The sequence below is a fragment of the Chiloscyllium plagiosum genome, unplaced genomic scaffold, assembly GCF_037043375.1.
Source record: "Chiloscyllium plagiosum isolate Xiang-an unplaced genomic scaffold, Cpla_swu_hap1 HiC_scaffold_10, whole genome shotgun sequence".
Taxonomy (NCBI): Eukaryota; Metazoa; Chordata; class Chondrichthyes; order Orectolobiformes; family Hemiscylliidae; genus Chiloscyllium; species Chiloscyllium plagiosum.
In genome coordinates, this window is record NW_028270148.1 from 23,730,956 (window position 1) to 23,756,326 (window position 25,371).

The 25,371-nt window shown below is 43.9% G+C and overlaps 1 protein-coding gene across 5 annotated transcripts in view; it reads right to left on the reverse strand.

Moving 5' to 3' along the window:
• The window catches only part of ltbp1 (latent transforming growth factor beta binding protein 1), a 425,536-nt gene that overhangs the window by 153,148 nt on the left and 247,017 nt on the right, over positions 1–25,371 (reverse strand). For all 5 annotated transcript variants that reach the window (XM_043695510.2, XM_043695509.2, XM_043695511.2 and 2 more), the window contains one exon: positions 22,900–23,022. In XM_043695510.2, coding sequence (XP_043551445.2) covers positions 22,900–23,022 — 123 coding nt within the window. The remainder of the gene's footprint in view (positions 1–22,899; positions 23,023–25,371) is intronic.

Below are 25,371 nucleotides of genomic sequence, written 5' to 3' on the forward strand. Positions count from 1 at the left end.
TACGTTTTTACAATTCTGTCTGTTCAAAATATTGTGTAATTTGGAATATTTATCTCTGGCCTTGGTCACATTCTAACCAGAGATTACAATCTCTGTAATTGTGATTAAATCAAAACTATTTGTCTCTATTTGTGCTGCCAGTTCATTTATTTTATTTACAAATGTGTTGCAAATTCTGATAAGAAACCTAAATCTTTGTTGTTTACTACTGATCTTTGCATTCACCTTATGCACTGATGTGCTATTACTACCTTCTGTCCATTCCTGGTTTCATTCTGATGCTATTTATCAAAATCATGTCAAGGCTCCATTCAACTTCTCTGTTTAGATTTCTGCATCTCCCTCCACCTGTCATCCACTTTCTTTGAGCTTAAAGCCCAGTCCAAGGTCCTCAGTATATATTGATCAGAGCACAGATCCCAGCTCAATTTCAGTGAAAGCATCCGAGTGGAACAGCAAACACAATTTGCACTTTAGTTACATTTGTAATTACTGACTATCATGACCTAGTTAGTCAATAAATCATGTAATTCAGTGAACCAATTTTCCCACCTTTAGCCACAGGTCACCATTGCGCTTTGCACCCACAACACCTTCAGATTCATATCCTATTTTAGTCCATCATTATTACCTTCGCAGCACTTTCACTTGAACAAATGTGGATTCATTAATGAATGCGAGCACGGATTTGGCAATGGTACATTGTGCTGAGCTACCTTGGCAAGAGTTTTTTGATGAGGTCACAGAGTGGTCAGATGAGGGTTGATGTGGGTTGATATGGGAGCGTCCGAAAGGTGTTTGATAAAGTGCCACACTCAGAGGGTTGTCAGCAAATGTGAAGCCCGTGGAATAAAATGGAAAGTGGCATCATGGATATGCAGTCAGCTGTATGGTAGGAAACAGAGCAGGGGCGAACAGTTATTTTACAGACTGAGTGATGGTATTCATTGGGGTTCCTAGGGGTTTGTACTAGGACTTTGATTTTCTTGATCAACATCAATAATGGATATACAGGGCACAACTTCAAGATTGGAAGATGACACAAAATTTGGAAGTTTCTGTGAAGGCAATCCTGATAGACTCCAACAGGACGAAGACAGGCTGGTGGAACGTGAACATCAGGCAAGTGAAATTTAAAGCAGAGGAATGTGAAGTGATACATTTTGGTCTGAAGAATGCAGAAGGGCAAGATGAAACTGTGGATATAATTCTAGAACAGAAGGACCTGAGCTCTATCTGCACAAACTGTGGAAGGCAGTAAGAGAGGTCAAAAAGATGGTTTGAAATGCATATGGGATCTGAGCTTTGTAAAGAGTACAGGGGAACGTTGAATATCTGAACAAGATGGGCGGGCACTATTTTGTTCAGATAATTGATTATTCGATTAATCAATTCAATGCCTTTCCTCTGGGGCTGCGAGTTTTCTATTAAGTCTGCTCCCTGTTCAGACGAGGCAGTAGCGCACCACGCACAAGCCTCTGCCCGTCCCCCAACCCCGTCCAAAACCACTCCCCGCCCGCCACCCAACACCTTCCATCACTGCCCCCCGCCCACTCCAAATCCCGTCCGCCCCCACCCCACTCTCCCCCACCCCTCGCGCGCACTCCGTTCGCCCACACCCTCACCCCCACAAACCCCAGCCGGACTGGACACCACAACAAGACTGCTGCTGCTACTGCCTTTTTGGGGTGTGAGTCTCCAAACAGCACACACGCACACACACACGCACACACACACATCTTTTTACTGCAACTTTTTGACAGGTTCCACCTCTGCCCTGTATAAGACAATGCTGGAAAGATTATCTGGGGAAGTGGGGTTTGGGTACACCTTTGTGTAGAACTCCAGGGAAGTGTGGGGAGAGAGAGGGGGTGGGAGGTGTGTCATTTAGAGATGGTACTGCGCTCCCATCAGTCCAGGACTGTTCTCGGCAGCACTTTTAATCACTGTAAACAAAAGACACGATCAGTGTTGGCCAAATGTCTTTGATGTAATGTTTCTGTTGAGACCTCGAGATCTCCTTTGGATAATCCGATTTTCGGATAATTTGTATTCGGATAATCGAGGTTCCTCTGTATAGAGTATGAAAGTATGCAGGTTATGATGAACTTCTGCAAAATTCTAGTTAAGTCTCAAATGGACTATTGTATCCAACTTTGGCCACCACACTTAAGGAAAGAGGTAAAGACTTGTAGAAAGAGTACAGGAAGGATTTACAGGAACGATTCGAGGGTTGAGGGAATTCAGTTACAATGACAGATTGGAGAAGTAGGGAGTTGGTCTCCATCCAAGAAGAGAAGATTAGGAGAATGGGTCTAGACAGCAAAGACAGGGAGAAACTGTTCCCATTGGGCCAAAATCTCAACAGCCAGACAGTACCAAATTAAGGTAAATGGCAGAAAACCAACAGTGATAGGCTGAAAAATCAGTTTGAGCTGAAAATGTGTTGCTGGAAAAGGGCTTATGCCCGAAACGTCGATTCTCCTGTTCCTTGGATGCTGCCTGACCTGCTGTGCTTTTCCAGCAACACATTTTCAGCTCTGATCTCCAGCATCTGCAGCCCTCACTTTCTCCCTGAAAAATCAGTTTTACAAGGTGAATAGTTAGAACCTGGAATACACTGCCTGTGAGTGAGCTGATGGTGTATGTGTATCATGCCTTTGAGAAAGTTTGCTGTTAAGGATGCCATGTGCTATGTGTACACAACTTTGTGACTCTGCGTGACGTGGTCAACCATGTTGGAAAACATGGTGCTGATGCAGCCTCCCACTCCTGAACAATCAGTGCGCTGGTTCATTTCCAGGAGATGCACATGATTGACAGGCTTAAGTTGTGCTGACATTTATATACAGAGGAACCTCAATTATCCGATCAACACAGGTGGGGAGTATTGTGTTCGAATAATCAAATGTTTGGATAATCGAATGCTGGATAACACAGTTTAGCCAAGCATAGGGACCTTGCGATCTTGTTTGGATAATCCGAAATTCGGATAATCAAGGTTCCTCCGTATAGAATCATAGAGATGTACAGCACAGAAACAGACCCTTTGGTCCAACTCATCCATGCCAATCAGATATCCTATATAAATCTAGTCCCATTTGCCAGCATTTAGCCCATATCCTTCTAAACCCTTCCTATTCATATACCTATCCAGATGCCTTTTGAACACAGTTAATTGTACCAGCCTCCACCACTTCCTCTGCAGCTCACTCCATACACGCACCACCCTTTGCGTTAAAAAGTTGCCCCTTCAGTCCCTTTTACATCTTTCCCCTCTCACCTTAAACCTATGCCCTCTAGTTTTGGACTCTCCCCCTCAACATCTTTGTTACAGTGATAGAGTATATTGAAAACACAGTTTGGTGGTAAGCAAACAAATCTTTAATGAGGAGTCAGTTTCACTCACTCAAGAAAGGTAAGTGATCGGAGCATGTGTCACATTGATAACAATTAAGGCAATATGAAAGGCGTATTGTCAGGATGCCCACACCATTCCTTTGTTTACATTCAGACATCGCAGGTCTTGTAACAGATTTTAAAAATGCTGTTTAAACAGCTTCCAGAGTTTTGGTGCCTGCACTCAGGTGTGTCCAGTACAGAAAAGCAAGTCAGTAAGATTTGCGTAGAAATTGGGAACAGGGGTATATACACACTTAACATGTCAGGATTACCAGCTAAAAACCTACAAGATCCCCAAAGGACACTGACTACACTGGAAAGACTTTTAAATCCAGAGTCTGATTAAAATGTTAGATTGGTGTGACTAGAATTCCTGCCACTTAGACATAACCCGTAAACCACTTCCTATGCAGATGCAGAGAAAAAGACTCAGTTTGTGATATTTCAAATGGAAAGCTAGTAAACACAATGATCACATTCACCCCAAAGGTCGTTGGCTCGACAAACCAAACACGTATCACATCAAAGAGCTGCAGAAAGATGGGCATAAGCACAAAGCCATCCTTGCAGGTTGACAAAGCTGACAGGTCCTAAGACAAACTCAATAGTTGAAATAATCACTAGAACACTCAAACATACAATGAAACGTGGAAGGCTTGATCTTCTGCATGCACCAAGGAAATGCCCAGTAGTCAATCTATTTTGCAAGAAAAGCCAAGTGGCAGAGACAGTGCACAACAGTAAAGGTTGATGCAGCTATGAAAAGCCATGCACATACTCAATCAAACCAAGCACTAGGAGTACCTTCAAACTACAATAAAGACCATCGGCTAATCCACCAGAAACATACATATGAAGCGATCAACAAACCAGAACCTGACGATATACAATGAGACAATGAATTGTGAACACTGTCAATCTCATAGACAACTTTAAAGTCATCGCACCAGCTCGAGTTTCAGTAAAAATCCTCAGAAAACAGACAACTATTCGCTACTGGCTAGGACTGACATAGACGTAAGTGCCAATATACTACCCCTGTGCATGCTATAAAATATGTAGCGCAGACATATGATGAAGCCTGTGAATGTAAAACACTGCTGGAGTGCAAGTACAATCTGCCTGCCTGGACATCACCGATGTTTGATGCTAGACACTGCTGCCCAATTAGGTGTGCCAACACGTTGTGACCTTACACTGGATCCAATCCATTGAACCTATCAAATATCTACAAGTCAACAGAAACTGCAGCAGGCTATTGAAGAAACACTTGCAGAGCTTAAAAATCAAAAAAGTTAGAAAGGCCTCACTCTCTACCGGGTCAGAGCAGCTGAACCCTCAGCTCTCTGCTGTGACAGCAGGAGGAAAAAGCTGAACCACAGGCTCAGAGTAAATCCAAACTTGAGAATACCATCTCTAAGATGAAGAAATCTTCAGGGCATACCATTGTGTATCTCCCAAGGAGGAACGAAGATCTGGAAGAGCTAGAAAGGCAGCAGGGTGAACAGCCCTGGATCACCAATCCTATGTGATACCTTTTAAACAATCAGGATATTGCTGACAGGGTCAGTATTTATTACCCATCCTAACAGGATGGAGTGGCTCACTCAGCTATTTCAGAGGGCAGTTAAGAGTCAACTACATTGCTGTGCCTCTGGAGTCATGGGTAGGCCAGACAGGGCAGAAATGGCAGATCTCTTCCCTGACATTAATGAACCAAATGGGAATATATAACAATTGACTAACATTTAATTCCAGACTTTTAGTCCATATAAATTTCACTATTTGCCATGATGGGATTTGAATCCACTTCCTCAGAATATTAGACATGAACTATGAATGACTATCACTGCACCACCACCTCCCTCCTGGGATTGCTGATTTACAGGAAGACCTACAGTAACTCACATTTAAATGAGATCAGGCTCAGCAGGAGCAAACACAGAAGCATCAGCTTGAACTCAAAGCAATGCTGGCGAAGATACGGAGGCTGCAAAACTACAGATGGAGCTGCACAGTGCACATAATAAGGAAGTACAAATCACTCAGGAGCCAATCCTTTCAAAAATATCTAACAACAACAATGCTCAAGTGGATACCTCAATAGCAGAAAATCAAACCACCAGTGAAGTAGCAAGTGTAAGAGACCCAGGCTTCAAAGGAAACAAAATGAAGAGAAGGGAAGAAGCTGGAGAGTTATAAGAACAGGTTATAAAGATGAAGGAAAATTCACTAACAGAAGCCTAATACTTGGACCGAATTCAGAGTATCTGGCAGTAAAACCGGAAATTTCAAAGTGAGCTAGAAGCTGTTAGAGAACAAAACAGTAATTATCATTAAGACTTGAACCACTCAAAACAGAACCAGATCAGTCAGTGGGTGATCGGAACCAGACCAACAATGCGTCAGGAAAAGCAACTCCAATTCATGGAAGAAAATTTAGCAACACAAACAACAAGAGCACTCAATGTTACTTATGCCTTTGAGTCACCAAACGTACCATTATGAGATCTGCATATATCAGCAAATTACTACTCCATCATAAATACTCACTGGCTTACCTATAACTGTAAATAGATAAACTTTCTTTCAGAAAGCAGGGGTATGTATCCCACACCTTTAAGCAAGGACATCCATGTGCTCTGTGTGCACATTTGACTGAGTATGGCATCTAGGTGCCCTAGTAAAACTAGAGCCAATAGGAATCAAGCGAAGATCCCTCCATGGGTGGAGTCATATCTGGCACATAGGAAGATGGTTGCTGGAGGTCAGTCATCTCAGCTCCAGGACATCTTTGCAGCAGTTCCTCCGAGTAGTGTCCTAGGTCCAAACATCTTCGGCTGCTTCATCAATGACCTTCCCTTGTTCATTAGGTCAGAAGTGAGAATGTTTGCTGACAATTGCACAATGTTCATCACCATTCACAACTCCTCAGATACTGATGCAGTCCACATTCAAATGCAGAAAGACCTGGACAACATCCAGCCTTGGGCTGAAAAGTGGCAAGTAACATTTGTGCCGCACAAAGGCAGGCAATCAGCACCTCCAATAAGAGACAAACTAATCTTCAATGGCATTGTCGTCACTGAATCTTCTACTGTCAGCATCCTCAGAGTTACCAATGACCAGAAATTCATTGGACTCACCACATAAACAAAGTGGCTCCGAGAGCAGGTCAGAGGTTAGGAATACTGTCGCGAGTAACTCACCTCTTGATTCCCCAAAGCCTGCTCACCATCTATAAGGCACAAGTCAGGAGTGTTATTGAATATTCCCCACGTGCCTGGATGAGTGCAACAACACTCAAAAAGTTCAACGCCATCTAGGATTAAACAACACACTTGATTGGCATCACATACACAGATATCCACTCTCTACCACTGACACACTTTATCAGCAGCGTGTACCATCTATAAGGTGGGTGGCACGGTCGCACAGTGGTTAGCACTGCTGCCTCACAGTGCCTGAGACCCGGGTTCAATTCCCGCCTCAGGCAACTGACTGTGTGGAGATTGCACATTCTCCCTGTGTCTGCGTGGGTTTCCTCCGAGTGCTCCGGTTTCCTCCCACAGTCCAAAAATGTGCAGGTCAGGTGAATTGGCCATGCTAAATTGCCCGTAGTGTTCGGTAAGGGGTAAATGTAGGGGTATGGGTGGGTTGCGCTTCGGCGGGTCGGTGTGGACATGTTGGGCCGAAGGGCCTGTTTCCACACTGTAATGTAATCTAAAAAAAAAGATGCAGTAGACACATGGGAACACCACCACTTGCAAGTTCCCCTCCAAGAAACTCACCAAACTGACTTGGAAATAATTTGCCATTCCAAAGTCCTGGAAATCCCTCCTTAACAGTATTGTGGGTCTAATGACAGCACATGGATCTAAAGGCAGCTCACCATCATCTTCTCAAGGACAACTAGAGACAGGTAATAAATGTTGGCTCAGCCAGCGACACCCACATCTCATGAATGAATAAACAAGAATGATACAATTTTGTCTTGCAACCATCCTGCCGTGTGTATGCATGCTGCATACATAGTTGGACTGTTGTAATATCTGCTTCATAACTTGTAATATGTGTTGTACTGTTTCAAATAACTATATCATAGAATTAATCAATCCCTGACAAGGAACTTAATTTAAATCATGCTATGCCTGATTCAAAGTCGCTTTTGTGTAAAAATACTGCTGTTCACAGTGACATCCCAAAGAGAACAGATTAAATTTTTAAAAGTGCCTATTTTAATGTGCAGCCAGCGATGGACTTCTAAGGTAAAACTCAAGACATAGAATCAAACCGAAAGAAGAGATCCTTCAGGCCAACACACCTGCACTGACTAAACTACTCTCAATCTACACCGGTCTCATTGCCCATAGCCTTGAATATTATGACATTTCAATGCTCATCCAAGTACTTGTTGAAAGTTGTAAAGTTTCCTGCCTGAACTACCCTCCCAGGCAGTGCATCCCAGATCCTCATCACCATCAGTTTTCCTCAAATCTCCTCCAAACCTCTTTCCCTCCATCGAAAAATGATTCTAGACCTTTCAACAAAGGGAAACAGTTGCTTCCCATCTAACCTCAGAACTTTATGCATCTCAATCGGGTCTGGTCTCACAGTCTTCTCTCTTCCAAACCACTTAACACAGTGAGTGAACTTTAATTAATTATCATTCAACTCCATTCTGATTTCTGAGCAACAATGCAGTGAGTTGAAATTCAAATGAGGATACCAAACGTGAAATCATCAGTCCACAATTCTCGCAGCAACACTGCAACACTGTGATTATTCAAACAAAAAAAAAACCCTCGTACAAAGTGGGGGAGAAACAGTGACCAAAGTACTGACTGAGAGCTACTTCCCACAGAATTGGACCAGAGCAGTGGTGAGCCTTTGCTCTGCTATGTCGGTACATTGGAATGAGAGACCACACTCACACATTTGTGAAATGGTGCTGATCACTAAGACGTTTACCCTACTCTGTACAACACTGCTGGGTAAACCTGGCTTTGAATCAACTGCAATGAATCTGGAATCTGATTGGCCACGGGTAGTGAATGTACAAGTGCCCTGAGAACATTCACACCCTCCTCCCACTCTCTGAATGGCTGATAATATTCAGTTACACGTTTTACTTGAGGTGTGGGTCATACATTTCTGTGATCGCAATTCCTTTGACAGTTCAAAGTCTGAGGAACCTACAAAGTTAGAGTAGTGGTGTCCTAAAATCAATCCAGCAGTGGAAAATTAGAGTCAGGAGGTTAGTTCAGGTTGGTCAACCATTTCCTCAGAATGATGACTGGATAGCGATTTGGATCCATTGCAGTCATAAGACATAAAAGAGTTCAGAGAAACAAATCAAACAAGACTTTCCTCAGTCCCAATAATCATGAGACAAGTAAAGCAATGGATTTTGGCATTACAGCAAAGGGGTGAGAAGCAAATCCTTTACGGGCTGAATTGGCACGAAATATAGTGCGACCAGACAGACCTAAAGAGAAGCTTATTGCACTGGTAGTATCACATTTAAGAAATGTCTCATTTGCTGCCTACCATTAAAACAAGGATTATTCAACACAAAATCTCTTGTGCCATATCTGTCATCTGGAGTCTTATTCCACATTACTATAAAAACAGAAAGGCTAAACACTGATGACTTTCTGCCAGAGAAAGACTGAGAAGCAGCTTCCAAAGGTAGTCTCATATTCCTTCAATCCCCTGTTACAGACCAGACCAAACCCCCTCAAATTATATTAAGAAGAAAGCCTAGACTAACATTTTTCTTATTTTAGAGGCAAGTGCTAGGTGCTGTGTTCCGGATGCAATTCAGTGGGTCCATCTACCATTCTTGAAGCAAAACACACTTTATTCATACACTTTAATTAAAATACAACAAAAGAAAGAATATATTGGAATAACTTCAATTCGATTGGAACACTTAACAGAAGAATAGATTATTTGGAGATGCTGGTGTTGGACTGGGGTGTACAAAGTTAAAAATCACCTGATGAAGGAGCGGCACTCCAAAAGCTAGTGCTTCCAATTAAATAGACTATTTAACTACTAAACAGTAACTGTTCCAATATACTAACATCCCATAAACACACCTTCGGCAAAGGCAAAATCAGTAAAATAGATTGTTTCACATTAGTTAGGGGAATGGGTCTGGGTTGGTTACTCTTCAGAGGGTTGGTGTGGACCTGTTTGGGATTCTATTATAATTCTATGAAATACTCACAACTTTTAGCTATAACAGAGACAGGAAAAGCAGCTTTAAGATCCCAGCAGCAACTGCTATTGAAAAACTAAAAGTAAAAGTCCTGGTTCTGTGGATGCTTGACCACACCCCTTCAGGCTGCTTCTATTGTTCCAACGTTAGAGAAAAAAAAACCCAAGGCGTCACAAGCTGTTTACTTTATGGGCTTTGTAGCAGACTGCTTGTCACCTCTGTCTCAACCTTTCTTCTTTCAAAAAAGGACCAAACACACCTCTTAAAGCTACACTTCCTTTTCAAAAACCTCTCACCACAGGCCAGGATTGTTATAGCTCATCAACACAGACCTCTGCAGCTTCTAGAGAACAGCCAGGCCAACAAACCATGGAGCATCTCAGAGAGTCAACGGCATTTTCATAAGGTGACTGTGAGGACTGCAGATGCTAGAGATCAGAGTTGAGAGTTTGTTGCTGGAAAAGCACAGCAGGTCAGGCAGCATCTGCGGAGCAGGAAAATCGACGTTTCGGGCCAGAGCCCTTCATCGGGAAACCCGATTCTGAAATCCGAAAGGAAGCGCGTAAAGTCGATTTTCCTGTTCCTCGGATGCTGTCTGACATGCTGTGCATTTTCAGCAACACACTCTCAACACAAGATCCACTGACATTGCTCCATTTAAACCTATTAAAGATAGAGTCAGCCAGTTCATGTGACCTCTCCTCATTCAACCTATGTTGAATGTTGTTTCATTCATCTCAGTGGTACATTTTGTCTCTACCTACATCCAACAGCATGTCCTAGGGCACCTCATGTTTGTTCTCACGCCATCTGCCAACATTGCAATCATGCCCCACATAGAGTCATAGAGAGTCACACAGACCCTTTGGTCCAACCAATCCATGCTGACCAAGTTCCCAAATTAAACGAGTCCCACGTACCTGCACTTGGCCCATAGTCCTCCAAACCTTTCCTGCTCATGTACTTATTCAAATAGAACATAGAACAGTACAGGCCCTTCCACCCTTGATGTTGTGAGACCTTTTATCCTACACTAAAATCAAACTAAATACATCCCTTCAATTTACTATCATCCATGTCTTTTAAATGTTGTAACTGTACCTGTACCTACCACTTCTTCTGGCAGTTCACGACTCACTCTGTGTAAAAGAAGTTGCCCTTTCTAAAACCTTCTCCTCTCATTTTAAAAATATGCCCCCTAGTTTTGAACTCCCCACTCTGGAGAAAAGACCTTTGTTATTCAGCTTATCAATGGCCCTCATGATTTTATAAACCTCTATAAGGTCAAATCCTCAACCACCAAGCCAAAACGTCTAAGCCTATCCAGCCTATTCTCATAACCCTCCAGTCCTGGCAACATCCTGGTAAATCTTTTCTGAACCCTCTCCAATTTAATAATATCCTTCCGACAGCAGGGCGACCAGAACTGGACACAATGCTCCAGAAGGGGCCTCGCCAACTTCCTGTACAACCTCAACATGACATCCCAACTCCAACCTCAATGGTTTGAGCAATGAAGGCAAGAGTGCTAAACGCCTTCTTTCACCATCCTATCTACTTATGACGCAAATTTCAAAGGACATTCCTGAGGCCCAGGAACTAGGAATGTCGACTTGATGTGTGATGGATCCCAGGCACTCACAAATTGAAAAGTCGTTACACGCCATAATCAATCTTGACATTTTTCGTGCAGCAGACATAAACTTGACAATAACACACCAACATTTCGCAGCAGCGGTCTGTCAGGAATGTAACAGTGTATCATGCATTCGCTCAAGTCACGGAAGCTTGAGCAAGGATGTTACTCAGTGACGCCACTGCATTCAGAGCCAGAAACACACAGCTTCTCAATATTAAGAATGCATAAAACATGAATATAACTCTGTAAAAAAATGATTACAGTGTGGGAAACAAAAATCACAGGACAGAGACTGCATTTAGAGTTATAGAGACATACAGCACAGAAACACACTCTTTGTCAGCGCCAACCAAATATCCCAATCTGACCTCATTCCATTTACCAGCATGTGGCCTATATCCCTCTAAACCCAATCATATACCCATCCAGATGCCTTTGAAATGTTGTAGTTGTACCAGCCTCCATCACTTTCCTCTGGCAGTTCGTTCCATACACACACCACCCTCTGCGTGAAAATATTGCTCTTCAGGTCCTTTTTTAAATCTTTCCCCTTTCACCTTCAATTTATGCTCTCTGGTTTTGAACTCCCCTAATTGGGGTAAAGATCTTGACTACTCACCCTATCCAAGCCCCCCCATGATTTTATAACCCTATATAAGGTCACCCTTTAGCCTCCGATGCTCCAGGGACAAAAACCCAGCCTACTCTCCCTGTAGCTCAAACCGTCCAGTCCCGGCAACATCCTTGTAATTTTTTTCTGAACCTGTTCAAATTTAGCAACATGCTTCCTATAGAAGGACAAGCAGAATTGTATGCAGTATTCCAAAAGTGGCCTCACCAATGGCCTGTACAGCCACAAAATTGACATCCCAACTCCTATACTCAATATTATGACCAATAAGACAGGCGTAGCAAAAGCCTTCTATACCATCCTGTCTACCTCTGACTCCACTTTCAAGGAAATCTGTACCTGTTGCAGTTTATGAGCTACCTCTAAGAACTGAAATGTATAAGCCTAAATAATAATCTTTAAGTACTGCATATATAAGATATGTGTGGCTAACTACGTGTTCTAGGGGATTTGCAGCATTAAAAATGTCACGTGAAGATACAAGTGATTCAACAGTTTTTAGAAAACCATTCCAGTGCAAGGACTGATGTTGACTTCAAATTCCATTCCATTTATTTTTCTTCCAAACGTTCACTGTTGACAGGGCCTCCTAACCAAACCTTCCAGTTAACAGTCTTGGGCAGCAATGAAGTGTTATAGGAGTGAGGATGGCATCCCTACCTAAGGGAGTTACCTGAAGGGGGCAGGGGTGGGTATAGTTCAGGCCAGTAGATCCAGGAAGGCCTCCAGACTGTAACTACAAAAAAACAGACCTTCTCTGGGCTTCTCAGGCTTCTCGATCACCAGCTGTCACTGAAAGGTCTGGAAATGTGCAGCTGCAGATTGGCCCTAGGTTAAATCAGCGAGCTCATCAGAGAGACGGTTTTGCAGTGCAATTGTGCCATTTAAACTGCAACCTGGTTTCTCTGGGACAAGAGTACCTCCCAGGTCTGATCGAAAGCAAGTTGGGCTAATGCAGCAACTAATGTAATAAGACACCTCTGCCATTTCAACACTGCCCCCGTTCCAGCTGACCTCATCACTCTCCCACCACATTCCAGCCGCCAGACCCCACCCTCCCCCACTTGCCTCTCCAGCAACACCAGAGGGTTGATGTTAATATATTGAACAGGCGAAGATTGGGTGCAAACTCTGACTTAGCCCAAGGATAGTACTCACCATTCAAGCAGAGGATTCAAACTCCATTTGGATATTTGCTTTTGAATAGGGCAGACGTGATGGGCCAACGGGCAATTTGCAGATCTCGATGACAATGTTGAGATTGGAATGAAGGCCAGGTGGATCTCATTGACTATGAATCCCTGATTGGGGTGGTTAACCTGAGCCAATCAGGGAGCCCTAGCTGACAGATATAAACAGGGAATAGAGCCCGGGTGTCCTTGGAGAAGGAGCACGCGTTGTCCACCAACACCCTGGAGTTGTTCAGGGAGAGGTGGGCGCTGCAGGGAGTGGAGTGCATCATTTCTCCCTCCAATTCTATTTTGATTTAGTCCCTACCCTCCCTTTCACTGTTTTGATCACACAGCACTGTCCCTTGCTGTGAAGGGCAGTGCTTGTCACTGGCCACCCGGGTGTTTTCCTATCTTCCTGGTGGTGGAAATTGAATAAAGATTCGTGCACCTTGTGTCTTTCACTGTGTCTCACACCTGCACACACACACCATGGGTGCTGGGGAAAAAATAAGCACTACCGCACTTAGGTGGTAGTGTGGGGGCTAAATAAAAAAGTATACACAAAAAAAAAGAAAAAAAAATCAAAGAGCTACTCTAAAATAAGCACTACCGCACTTAGGTGGTAGTGTGGGGGTTAAAGGGGAAAGGAAAAAAAGAAAAAAAATAAACAGGGAATAGAGCCCGGGTGTCCTTGGAGAAGGAGCACGCGTTGTCCACCAACACCCTGGAGTTGTTCAGGGAGAGGTGGGCGCTGCAGGGAGTGGAGTGCATCATTTCTCCCTCCAATTCTATTTTGATTTAGTCCCTACCCTCCCTTTCACTGTTTTGATCACACAGCACTGTCCCTTGCTGTGAAGGGCAGTGTTTGTCACTGGCCACCCGGGTGTTTTCCTATCTTCCTGGTGGTGGAAATTGAATAAAGATTGGTGCACTTTGTGTCTTTCACTGTGTCTCACACCTGCACACACACACCATGGGTGCTGGGGCAAAAAATAAGCACTACTGCACTTAGGTGGTAGTGTGGGGGTTAAAAAAAAAAAAAAAACAGGGAATAGAGCCCGGGTGTCCTTGGAGAAGGAGCACGCGTTGTCCACCAACACCCTGGAGTTGTTCAGGGAGAGGTGGGCGCTGCAGGGAGTGGAGTGCATCATTTCTCCCTCCAAGTCTATTTTGATTTAGTCCCTACCCTCCCCTTCACTGTTTTGATCACACAGCACTGCCCTTTGATGTGAAGGGCAGTGTTTGTCACTGGCCACCCGGGTGTTTTTCTATCTTCCTGGTGGTGGAATTTGAATAAAGATTCGTGCACTTTGTGTCTTCCACTGTGTCTCCCACCTGCACAGACACCATGGGTGCTGGGGATAAAATAAGCACTACCGCACTTAGGTGGTAGTGTGGGGGTTAAAAAAAAAAGAAAAAAAAAGAAAAAAATAGAGAAGAAATAAAAAAAAGAAAAAAAAATTAACAAGGAATTCCCTCCCCTTCACTGTTTTGATCACACAGCACTGTCGCTTGCTAAAGAAAAAAAAAGAAAAAAAAGTGGGCAATAAAAAAAAGAAAAAAAGAAAGAAGAAAAAAACGAAGAATAAAAAAAAATAAACAGGGAATAGAGCCCGGGTGTCCTTGGAGAAGGAGCACGCGGTGTCCACCAACACCCTGGAGTTGTTCAGGGAGAGGTGGGCGCCGCAGGGAGTGGAGTGCATCATTTCTCCCTCCAACTCTATTTTGATTTAGTCCCTACCCTCCCCTTCACTGTTTTGATCACAACGCACTGTCCTTTGATGTGAAGGGCAGTGTTGTCACTGGCCACCCGGGTGTTTTCCTATCTTCCTGGTGGTGGAAATTGAATAAAGATTCGTGCACTTTGTGTCTTTCACTGTGTCTCACACCTGAAGAAGAAAAAAAAAAGAAAAAAAAAAAAACAGGGAATAGAGCCCAGGTGTCCTTGGAGAAGGAGCACGCGGTGTCCACCAACACCCTGGAGTTGTTCAGGGAGAGGTGGGCCCCGCAGGGAGTGGAGTGCATCATTTCTCCCTCCAACTCTATTTTGATTTAGTCCCTACCCTCCCCTTCACTGTTTTGATCACACAGCACTGCCCTTTGATGTGAAGGGCAGTGTTTGTCACTGGCCACTCGGGTGTTTTCCTATCTTCCTGGTGGTGGAAATTGAATAACGATTCATGCACTTTGTGTCTTTCACTGTGTCTCAAACCTGCACACACACCATGGGTGCTGAGGAAAAAATAAGCACTACCGCACTTAGGTGGTAGTGTGGGGGTTAATATGTAAAGGAGAAAAAAAAACAGGAGTGTGCTTAGAAAAAAAAAGAAAAAAATAAACAGGGAATAGAGCCCGGGTGTCCTTGGAGAAGGAGCACGCGGTGTCCACCAACACCCTGGAGTTGTTCAGGGAGAGGTGGGCGCCACAGGGAGTGGAGTGCATCATTTCTCCCTCCAATTCTATTTTGATTTAGTCCCTACCCTCCCCTTCACTGTTTTGATCACACAGCACTGCCCTTTGATGTGAAGGGCAGTGTTTGTCACTGGCCACCCGGGTGTTTTCCTATCTTCCTGGTTGTGGAAATTGAATAAAGATTCGTGCACTTTGTGTCTTCCACTGTATCTCACACCTGCACACACACACCATGGGTGCTGGGGATAAAATAAGCACTACCGCACTTAGGTGGTAGTGTGGGGGTTAAATTTAAAAAAAATAAAAAAAAAAAATAAACAGGAGTGTCCTGAAAAAAAAAATAAGCAGAGTTTGCTCCCAGCCCAACTGCTTGTTCTGTGACGCTGTGTAGAAAAAAAAAAACAGGGAATAGAGCCCGGGTGTCCTTGGAGAAGGAGCACGCGGTGTCCACCAACACCCTGGAGTTGTTCAGGGAGAGGTGGGCGCCGCAGGGAGTGGAGTGCATCATTTCTCCCTCCAACTCTATTTTGATTTAGTCCCTACCCTCCCCTTCACTGTTTTGATCACAACGCACTGTCCTTTGATGTGAAGGGCAGTGTTTGTCACTGGCCACCCGGGTGTTTTCCTATCTTCCTGGTGGTGGAAATTGAATAAAGATTCGTGCACTTTGTGTCTTTCACTGTGTCTCACACCTGAAGAAGAAAAAAAAAAGAAAAAAAAAAAACAGGGAATAGAGCCCAGGTGTCCTTGGAGAAGGAGCACGCGGTGTCCACCAACACCCTGGAGTTGTTCAGGGAGAGGTGGGCCCCGCAGGGAGTGGAGTGCATCATTTCTCCCTCCAACTCTATTTTGATTTAGTCCCTACCCTCCCCTTCACTGTTTTGATCACACAGCACTGCCCTTTGATGTGAAGGGCAGTGTTTGTCACTGGCCACTCGGGTGTTTTCCTATCTTCCTGGTGGTGGAAATTGAATAACGATTCATGCACTTTGTGTCTTTCACTGTGTCTCAAACCTGCACACACACCATGGGTGCTGAGGAAAAAATAAGCACTACCGCACTTAGGTGGTAGTGTGGGGGTTAATATGTAAAGGAGAAAAAAAAACAGGAGTGTGCTTAGAAAAAAAAAGAAAAAAAAAACAGGGAATAGAGCCCGGGTGTCCTTGGAGAAGGAGCACGCGGTGTCCACCAACACCCTGGAGTTGTTCAGGGAGAGGTGGGCGCCACAGGGAGTGGAGTGCATCATTTCTCCCTCCAATTCTATTTTGATTTAGTCCCTACCCTCCCCTTCACTGTTTTGATCACACAGCACTGCCCTTTGATGTGAAGGGCAGTGTTTGTCACTGGCCACCCGGGTGTTTTCCTATCTTCCTGGTGGTGGAATTTGAATAAAGATTCGTGCACTTTGTGTCTTTCACTGTGTCACACACCTGCACACACACACCATGGGTGCTGGGGATAAAATAAGCACTACCGCACTTAGGCGGTAGTGTGGGGAGAAAAAAAGAAAAAATAAACCGGGGATTCGTGTGAAAAAAAAATAAAAAAAATAAACAGGGTATTTCACACAGCATTGCCCTTTGATGTGAAGGGCAGTGTTTGTCACTGGCCACTCGGGTGTTTGCCTATTGTGAAAAAAAAAATAAACAGGGAATTCAGAGAGTCCTCATTCTAGGGACTGGCTCTCAGCTGGCTGGGTCAGAGACCATGTACTGTACACATGTAAATAAAGAGTGACTTGGTGGCAGGATACCAGCCTCTGTGCAGTGATTTCAGACTATGACTACATTCTGCAAGAGTTCTGCTGGACCCTAGAAGAGCATTCACCATTCAACCAACACTATCTGGCCATTTCTCTCATTGCTGTTTGTGGGATGTTGCTGTACACAGATTAAGCAACGTTTTACAACAGCGATAACACTTCAAAAATGCTTATTTGGCTGGGAAACATGATGGGATGTATGAAAATCGCGAACGATGCCACAGAAATGCAATTTATTTCCAATTCATTTTCTCAAAGGCCTGACAAAAGCCTATCTGGTGGAAATGACAGCCTGGCTCACAATCTTAAACGAGTGTAGAATCTTTCTTTCTTTCTGCTCCTTGTGTGACAGTGCTGAGGTGAATTCGAGTCAGTGAATCTTTCACCTAGAGAGCTGTGTGAGTGCTTTCACAGGAACTCACAACTTTGAAATGTTATGGCTGCACAGCCAGCTAAAGCAGCAGGACATTCATTCCAAAAAATGAATTACTTTGGATTTTGTACCCAGCTACTGTGTTCCTAAGATGGCGCCGTGAATGGCGACACTGTAAACTTTTCACTGTATCTCTGTGTCCCTGCACTTAAAGACACGTGACACTAAAACCTGTTTCTAATCCTAATTCCAAATATGGGCATGTGTGGATTTTAACGAAATACAGGTTGTGATGTTGGATCAGTCTTCAAACAACTGGGACTAAAGATAATCTGATTATTTCACAACGTGTGCCAACAAATGTTACGTTACAAAATAACAAGGAAAACTCGAGTGACGCAATCACTGTAGTGATAGGAATCAGGTCAGCCAGGTGGACCTCACAGAATATGAGTACCTTGATTGGGGCTGTTCATCTGCTTCGATCAGGGAGCCCTGGCTGACAGATACTAAAACAGGAGTGTCAGAGGCTCTGTTCACTCTAGGAGCTGGCTCTGAGGGAGCTGGGTCAGTGTCTTGCACCATGCATGTGTAAATAAAGAATGATTTGGTGATGGGATACCGATCTTCATTGAGTTATTTCAATCATGTTTTCTGATAACACAGAGTTTGAATAGTTTAATGGCCTTGGTGGTCATATCATTCTGAGCAAAGTTACTGGAGGAACAACACTCAGTTTTGCTCAGTTAGTTTGTCCATCTTTATTATTTGTTTCGTGCACCTTGAAGAGAGATTTCTGGTACCTTGAAGAGACCAGGAGGTGATTGCAATTCTCATAGTCGATGGATCTCTGTCTCTCTGATCGTTCCTCAAAGCAAAGAGGATGCTTGGCATAATGTGCACCACATTGCAAGATCCAGGACATGTGGAATTGTTTAATGTGGGTAGGCTGTTACACTGCAGCTACCACACGCTGACCCGGAAGCCCTCCCATAGGTATCTTTGGAAATATCTGCAGATTGATAATGATTCTGTGTGGCCACATCATGGAAATTGCTCTGACGGCCATCAGGTCCCAGAGTTTCCAGCTGCCACCCCTACTCCTCCAATGTTATGACATGCAATGAACTACAATGAGTGTTTCAGCAATCATCAACCCGTTCCGCATTGCACAGAGAGATTGTGAGGGGTGGGGGCTGAGGGAACGCAGGACAATAAAATAGATTTTAAAAACATTGCAAACATTTATTATTCAGCTCTGTGACCACCAGTGCTAAAAATGTGACTGATTTTCAGGAAGTGAGAGAGTGGAAGTTGTGAATTAAAATGGAACATCCATATGATATGGTGAAGCCAGGGGAGATTAAGTGACAAAACAGTTCATGTTGCAAGGCCAAAGGGATTAGTAAGGAGACAAGTGAAGGAATAAAAACTATATCCTGGGGGAGGTGTGTATGCAGGCAACTCAAGAGTTACCTTCTGAAAGTGAAGGCAACAACAGGAAACAGGAGGCAAACAAAACCAGCAAAGAAAAATGTCACAGAACAGGGACAGATGTTACAGGCTAAAACTGAACTCAGAAATGAGACCAGAGAGCTGCAAAGTGTACACCTGAAAGGGGAGGTGTTCCTCGAGCTAGTCAAAGAGTCATAGAGTCATAGAGGTGTACAGCACGGAAACAGACCCTTCGGTCCAACCCATCCATGCCAATCAGATATCCCAACCCAATCTCATGCCACCTGCTAGCACCTGGCCCATATCCCTCCAAACTCTTCCTATTCAATATACCCATCCAAATGCCTTTTAAATGTTGCAATTGTACCAGCCTCCACCTTCCTCTGGCAGTTCATTCCGTACATACACCACCCTCTACGTGAAAATGTTGCCCCTTACGTCTCTTTTATATCTTTCCCCTCTCACCCGAAACCTATGCCCTCTAGTTCTGGACTCCCCCACCTCAGGGAAAAAACTTTGTCCATTTACCCTATCCATGCCTCTCATGATTTTATAAATTTCAATAAGGTCACCCTCAGCCTCTGATGCTCCAGGGAAAACAGCTCCAGCCTGTTCAACCTCTCCCTATAGCTCAAATCCTCCAACCCTGGCAACATCCTTGTATATCATTTCTGCATCCTTTCGAGTTTCACAACATCTTTCCAATAGGAAGGAGACCAGAATTGCATGCAATATTCCAACAGTGGCCTAACCAATGTCCTGTACAGCCGCAACATGACCTCCCAACTTCTGTACTCGATACTCTGACCAATAAAGAAAGTATACCAAACTCCTTCTTCACTATCCTATCTACCTGCAGCTCCACTTTTAAGAAGCTATGAACCTGCACTCCAAGGTCTCTTTGTTCAGTAACACTCCTGAGGACCTTACCATTAAGTGTATAAGTCCTGCTAAGATTTGCTTTCCCAAAATTCAGGACCGCACATTTATCTAAATTAAACTCCATATGCCACTTCTCAGCCCATTGGCCCATCTGGTCAAGATCCCATTGCAATCTGAGGTAACCCTCTTCGCTGTCCACTACACCTCCAATTTTGGTGTCATCTGCAAACTTACTAACTGTACCTCTTATACTCGTATCCAAATCATTTATATAAATGACGAAACGTAGTGGACCCAGCACCAGCTGGTGTTGAGTTCATTTGAACACTGCAGCTATCAGAGACAGAGAGGACAGGGTGACAACAAAATGAAGAAATAAAATGACTCCCTCCCCAATTCAACTGGTTCACACTGAACACATCTCTAGCTTTGCCCTGTTTTGAAGAAAGTTCAAAGTCCTGAAAGATTAGACCTGTTTTCCCCTACATTAGTGCTGATGTATATTTCCTTCTGGCTTTTGCTTTTATTTCTGATTTCTAGCATCTGCAATTTGTACGTGCAATAAAACACATGGATTTATCAGCAGAGAGGAACAGTAGCTGACTCCATAACAAACATAAAAGGGATACATCCTTCTGTACAAACTAAATATCCAATAGCTTCTTAGAATGATTCCAGGGTTCTTACCTGGAAGACCAGACCAGCTCACAATCCCTTTCTGGGAGAGGACATAGCTTGGTTCTTATCAGGTTATTTGACTAGCTAAAGAGACAGTAACGTCGGTCATTAAACACCATGCTATTTTAAACAGCAGAATAAAGTTGACATCATTTGGTCTCTAAATATAACATATTTTTCCCTTATTATTAAACAAATCCACATTTAGCTATCTGCCTCCTTGAATTTCACGTCAAAACAGAGTTGACAAAATTTATGAGAAAAATCGAAATTACTGGAAAAGCTCAGCAGGTCCGGCAGCATCTGTGGAGAGCAATCAGATTGAGCGGTTCAGGAGCAAAAACGTTAACTCTAATTTCTCTCCAAAGATGCTGCCAGACCTGCTGAGCTTTTCCAGTCATTTCTATTTCTGTCTCTGATTTACAGGATCTGCAGTTTGTTTGATTTTTATTTGACAAAGTTTATTAATGAATAAGTTATTATTTACTGATATTTAAATAGGATTAAGATTAAAGCACTGTGCTTAATATACTTGCTCACATCATCCAGTGAGAATCACAATGTTAACTCTTTCTAGCCACCAGTTTTTTTAAGGGACCCTATTTAAAACATTGACACTTTGAAAATGTCAAAACTTTCTCGTTCTTAGCATAGTTCCTGGCCTGGGGGTAATGTCTGTGCTCAGAATTTGGAACCAACAGCCAAAGTTAACACATAGAAGGAAACCAGATTGAGCAAATTGCTAGAATATCAAAGGTAAATGGTTTTAATGGTTAGGGAAATGGTGCTGGTGTGCGACAGTTCACTCAGAGAGTCCAAGCAATACGTACTGTGGGCGGCACAGTGGTTAGCACTGCTGCCTCACAGCGCCAGAGACCCGGGTTCAATTCCCACCTCAGGCGGCTGACTGTGTGGAGTTTGCACGTTCTCCCCGTGTCTGCGTGGGTTTCCTCCGGGTGCTCTGGTTTCCTCCCACAGTCCAAAGATGTGCAGGTCAGGTGAATTGGCCATACTAAATTGCCCGTAGTGTTAGGTAAGGGGTATGGGTGGGTTTCGCTTCAGCGGGTCGGTGTGGACTTGTTGGGCCGAAGGGCCTGTTTCCACACTGTAATGTAATCTAATCTAATCATACAGGTTCCAGTCTGGAGCTATGCAGCGTGACAGGACAGACTCTGAACTTTCTATCCATCATACTGCTAGATGAGGAATCTCTCCTGCTCTTAACATTTGCCATTGCCATATTGGAACATTTCACAGTTAATACTCAAAGAGCTTGGCCATCAAATACTGGAGTAGGCCTTGAATGGGGCAGCTCAGTGGTTAGCACTACTGCCTCACAGCAGCAGGAACCCAGGTTTGATTCCACCAGGTGACTGTCTGTGTGGAGTTTGGACACTCTCCCTGTGTCTGCGTGGCTTTCCTCCGGATGCTCTGGTTTTCTACTCCAGTCCAAACATGTGCACGTTAGATCGCACTAGCCATGCTAAATTGCCCGTTGTGTCCAGGGATATGAAGGTTAGCCATTGGAAATGCAGAGTTACAGGGATTGAGGTGGTTCTGAGGGGGTGAGTGGGATGCTCTTCGGAGGGTCAGTGTGGACTCGATGGGCCGAATGGCCAACTTCCACACTGTAGAGATTTTATGAAGTGAGAGCTTCACTGACACTGCCTACTGCGCTCCAAGGCCTCCAACGAGAACATTTTCTCATTCATTTCCTGTGCATAGGAAACTCAGCTAGATTCTTGGGCAATAAGAGCTTTGATAAGAGGATGTAAAGCTCTACCTTTTGCTGCTAAACCAAGGGTGTCACATCTCTGGAAGTCAGTGGGCAGTGTGGATAATGGGTGGTGAAGGGACACACTGTTCAGTGGATATGCCAGGCAAAGTTGGGTTCATCCAGAAAACTAGCTTGAAGGAAGACTGGCAAACACAGATGGCACCCATCGAAAAACTCACTTTCAAGGAATGATATGGTGGGACAGACATAGAGAGAAAGAGAGGAAACAGTAGTAACTGTGAATACAATGGCAGGGATGGGCATGATTAAAAGTGGCATTGGCTGCTTGTGCCCTCACAGACCTCTCGGCTACATGTGATTAATGAGCAAACTGTAAACTACATTGACGTGAGCTTTGGCATGTTCTGGAAATAGTTGATCTGGTGTATCAGTTTTATTTTTTAAAAAACAGGAATTTTGATTTACTGCTATTTTTGTAACAGTACTTTCATCAATCCATTTCCCTTACAAAAAATAAATCAGAAGTTACCAGCGCATGCTTCACCAGTAGGGTTCAAACGATAGCCTCTGGCACATTCACATCTATAGGAGCCGTCGGTGTTGACACAAGATCCATCATGGCATTTGGTGCCATCTGCGCATTCGTCAACATCTGAAAAATATGCATATTTCACTCTAATTAGATCACACAGAATACTCAAATCACCAGCAAAAGGGAGATCTGTCTAAACTGCTACCCATGTGCACAGAGAGGGAGGGAGGAATAGAGGGAAGGAGAACGAGAGGGACAGAGGAGAAAGGAGACAGAAATTAGATTAGATTAGATTAGATTAGATTACTTACAGTGTGGAAACAGGCCCTTCGGCCCAACAAGTCCACACCACCCCACCGAAGCGCCACCCACCCATACCCCTACATCTACCCCTTACCTAACACTACGGGCAATTTAGCATGGCCAATTCACCTGACCTGCACATCTTTGGACTGTGGGAGGAAACCGGAGCACCCGGAGGAAACCCACGCAGACACGGGGAGAATGTGCAAACTCCACACAGTCAGTCGCCTGAGGCGGGAATTGAACTCGGGTCTCTGGCGCTGTGAGGCAGCAGTGCTAACCACTGTGCCACCGTGATTGGGCTACCGAGGAGAGACAGTTTAAAGAACAGCATGGTGGTGAAAGAAGTGGAACATGGAGGTGAGTGAAGGGCAAGGACAGACTGACCTCATTTGTAAAGAATAATTTATAATAGTTCTCAGAAAACTAATAGAGTCATAGAGATGTACAGATGGAAACAGACCCTTCGGTCCAACCCGTCCATGCTGACTATTTATCCCAACCTGCCAGCACCCAACCGATATCCCTCCAAACCCTTCCTATTCATATACCCATCCAAATGTCTCTTAAATGTTGCAATTGTACCATCCTCCACCACATCCTCTGGCAGCTCATTCCATACATATACCACCCTCTGTGTGAAACAGTTGCCCCTTAGGTCTCTTTTATATCTTTCCCCTCTCACCCTAAACCTATGCCCTCTAGTTCTGGACTCCCCCACCTCAGGGAAAAAACTTTGTCCATTTATCCTATCTATGCCCCTCATAATTTTGTAAACCTCTATAAGGTCTCCCCTCAGCCTCTGACGCTCCAGGGAAAACAGCCCCAGTCTGTCCCCAACCTCTCCCTATAGCTCAAATCCTTCAACCCTGGCAACGTCCTTATAAATCGTTTCTGAACCCTTTCAAGTTTCACAAGACCTTTCCGATACGAGGGAGACCAGAATTGCACGCAATATTCCAACAGTGGCCTAACCAATGTCCTGTACAGCTACAACATGACCTCCCAACTCCTGTACTCAATACTCTGACCGATAAAGAAAAGTATACCAAACGCCTTCTTCACTATCCTATCTACCTGCAACTCCACTTTCAAGGAGCTATGAACCTGCACTCCAAGGTCTCTTTGTTCAGCAACACTACCTAGGACCTTACCATTAAGTGTATAAGTCCTGCTAAGATTTGCTTTCCCAAAATGCAGCATTTCACATTTATCTGAATTAAACTCCATCTGCCACTTCTCGGCCCATTGGCCCATCTGGTCAAGATCCTGTTGTAATCTGAGATAACCCTCTTCGCTGTCCACTACACCTCCAATTTTGGTGTCATCTGCAAATTTACTAACTGTACCTCTTATGCTCGCATCCAAATCATTTATGTAAATGACAAAAAGTAGAGGACCATAATGATTGAACACTTTAAATATTACTTGAGTAATTACTCTCTCCTTCTCCATTGCCTTCCCACCCTGAAGGACAGAGATAAAGCTCATTCTTAATATGTATACATCGGAGGCAATTTCAGGAAGTTTCCTTTGGATGATTCTTCAGATGAAGGGATTACCTTTAAAGGAAACGTGGAGCAGGTTCAACCTATTCCATTCGAGTCTAGAGGTGTCTTATTGAAATATACAATATCCTGAAGGAATCCTCATGGTGTTGTGGTAGTGTCCCTATTCTGAGCTAGAAGGCCCATTTGCTCCAGAAATGTTCTAACTGAAAAGGTTGATTACCCAAAAAAGTCTAAGATTCTGAAAGGAGATTTTGAGAGGCTGTTTCCTGGTGTGGGGGAATCAAGAACTTTCAACATGAGGGTTCAATTCAGGAGTGAGGTGGACTTCCTGCTTTTAGCGGGAATACCCTGTTCCAGACAGTTGAGGAGGAGAAGTCATGCAAGTTAAATTAATGCCAAGGAAGATGGCATGAGTCAAGGGTTCTGGATTACAAACAGGAAACTGGAATTGGGGCCAAGATCAGATCAGCCATTCATGATTTTATTGATTGGCAGAGCAGCCTCGAGGGGCCATATGGCTAGGAATTGCTTCTATTCCTTAAGTTTGTCTCTGACTAAAACAGTCTGCACCAAACAGCCTCATTCAAAATTTCTCATTACTAATGATTGTGCCTTACCGTGACTACTTCAGTCTCAGCCTGCTCACTAACCATAG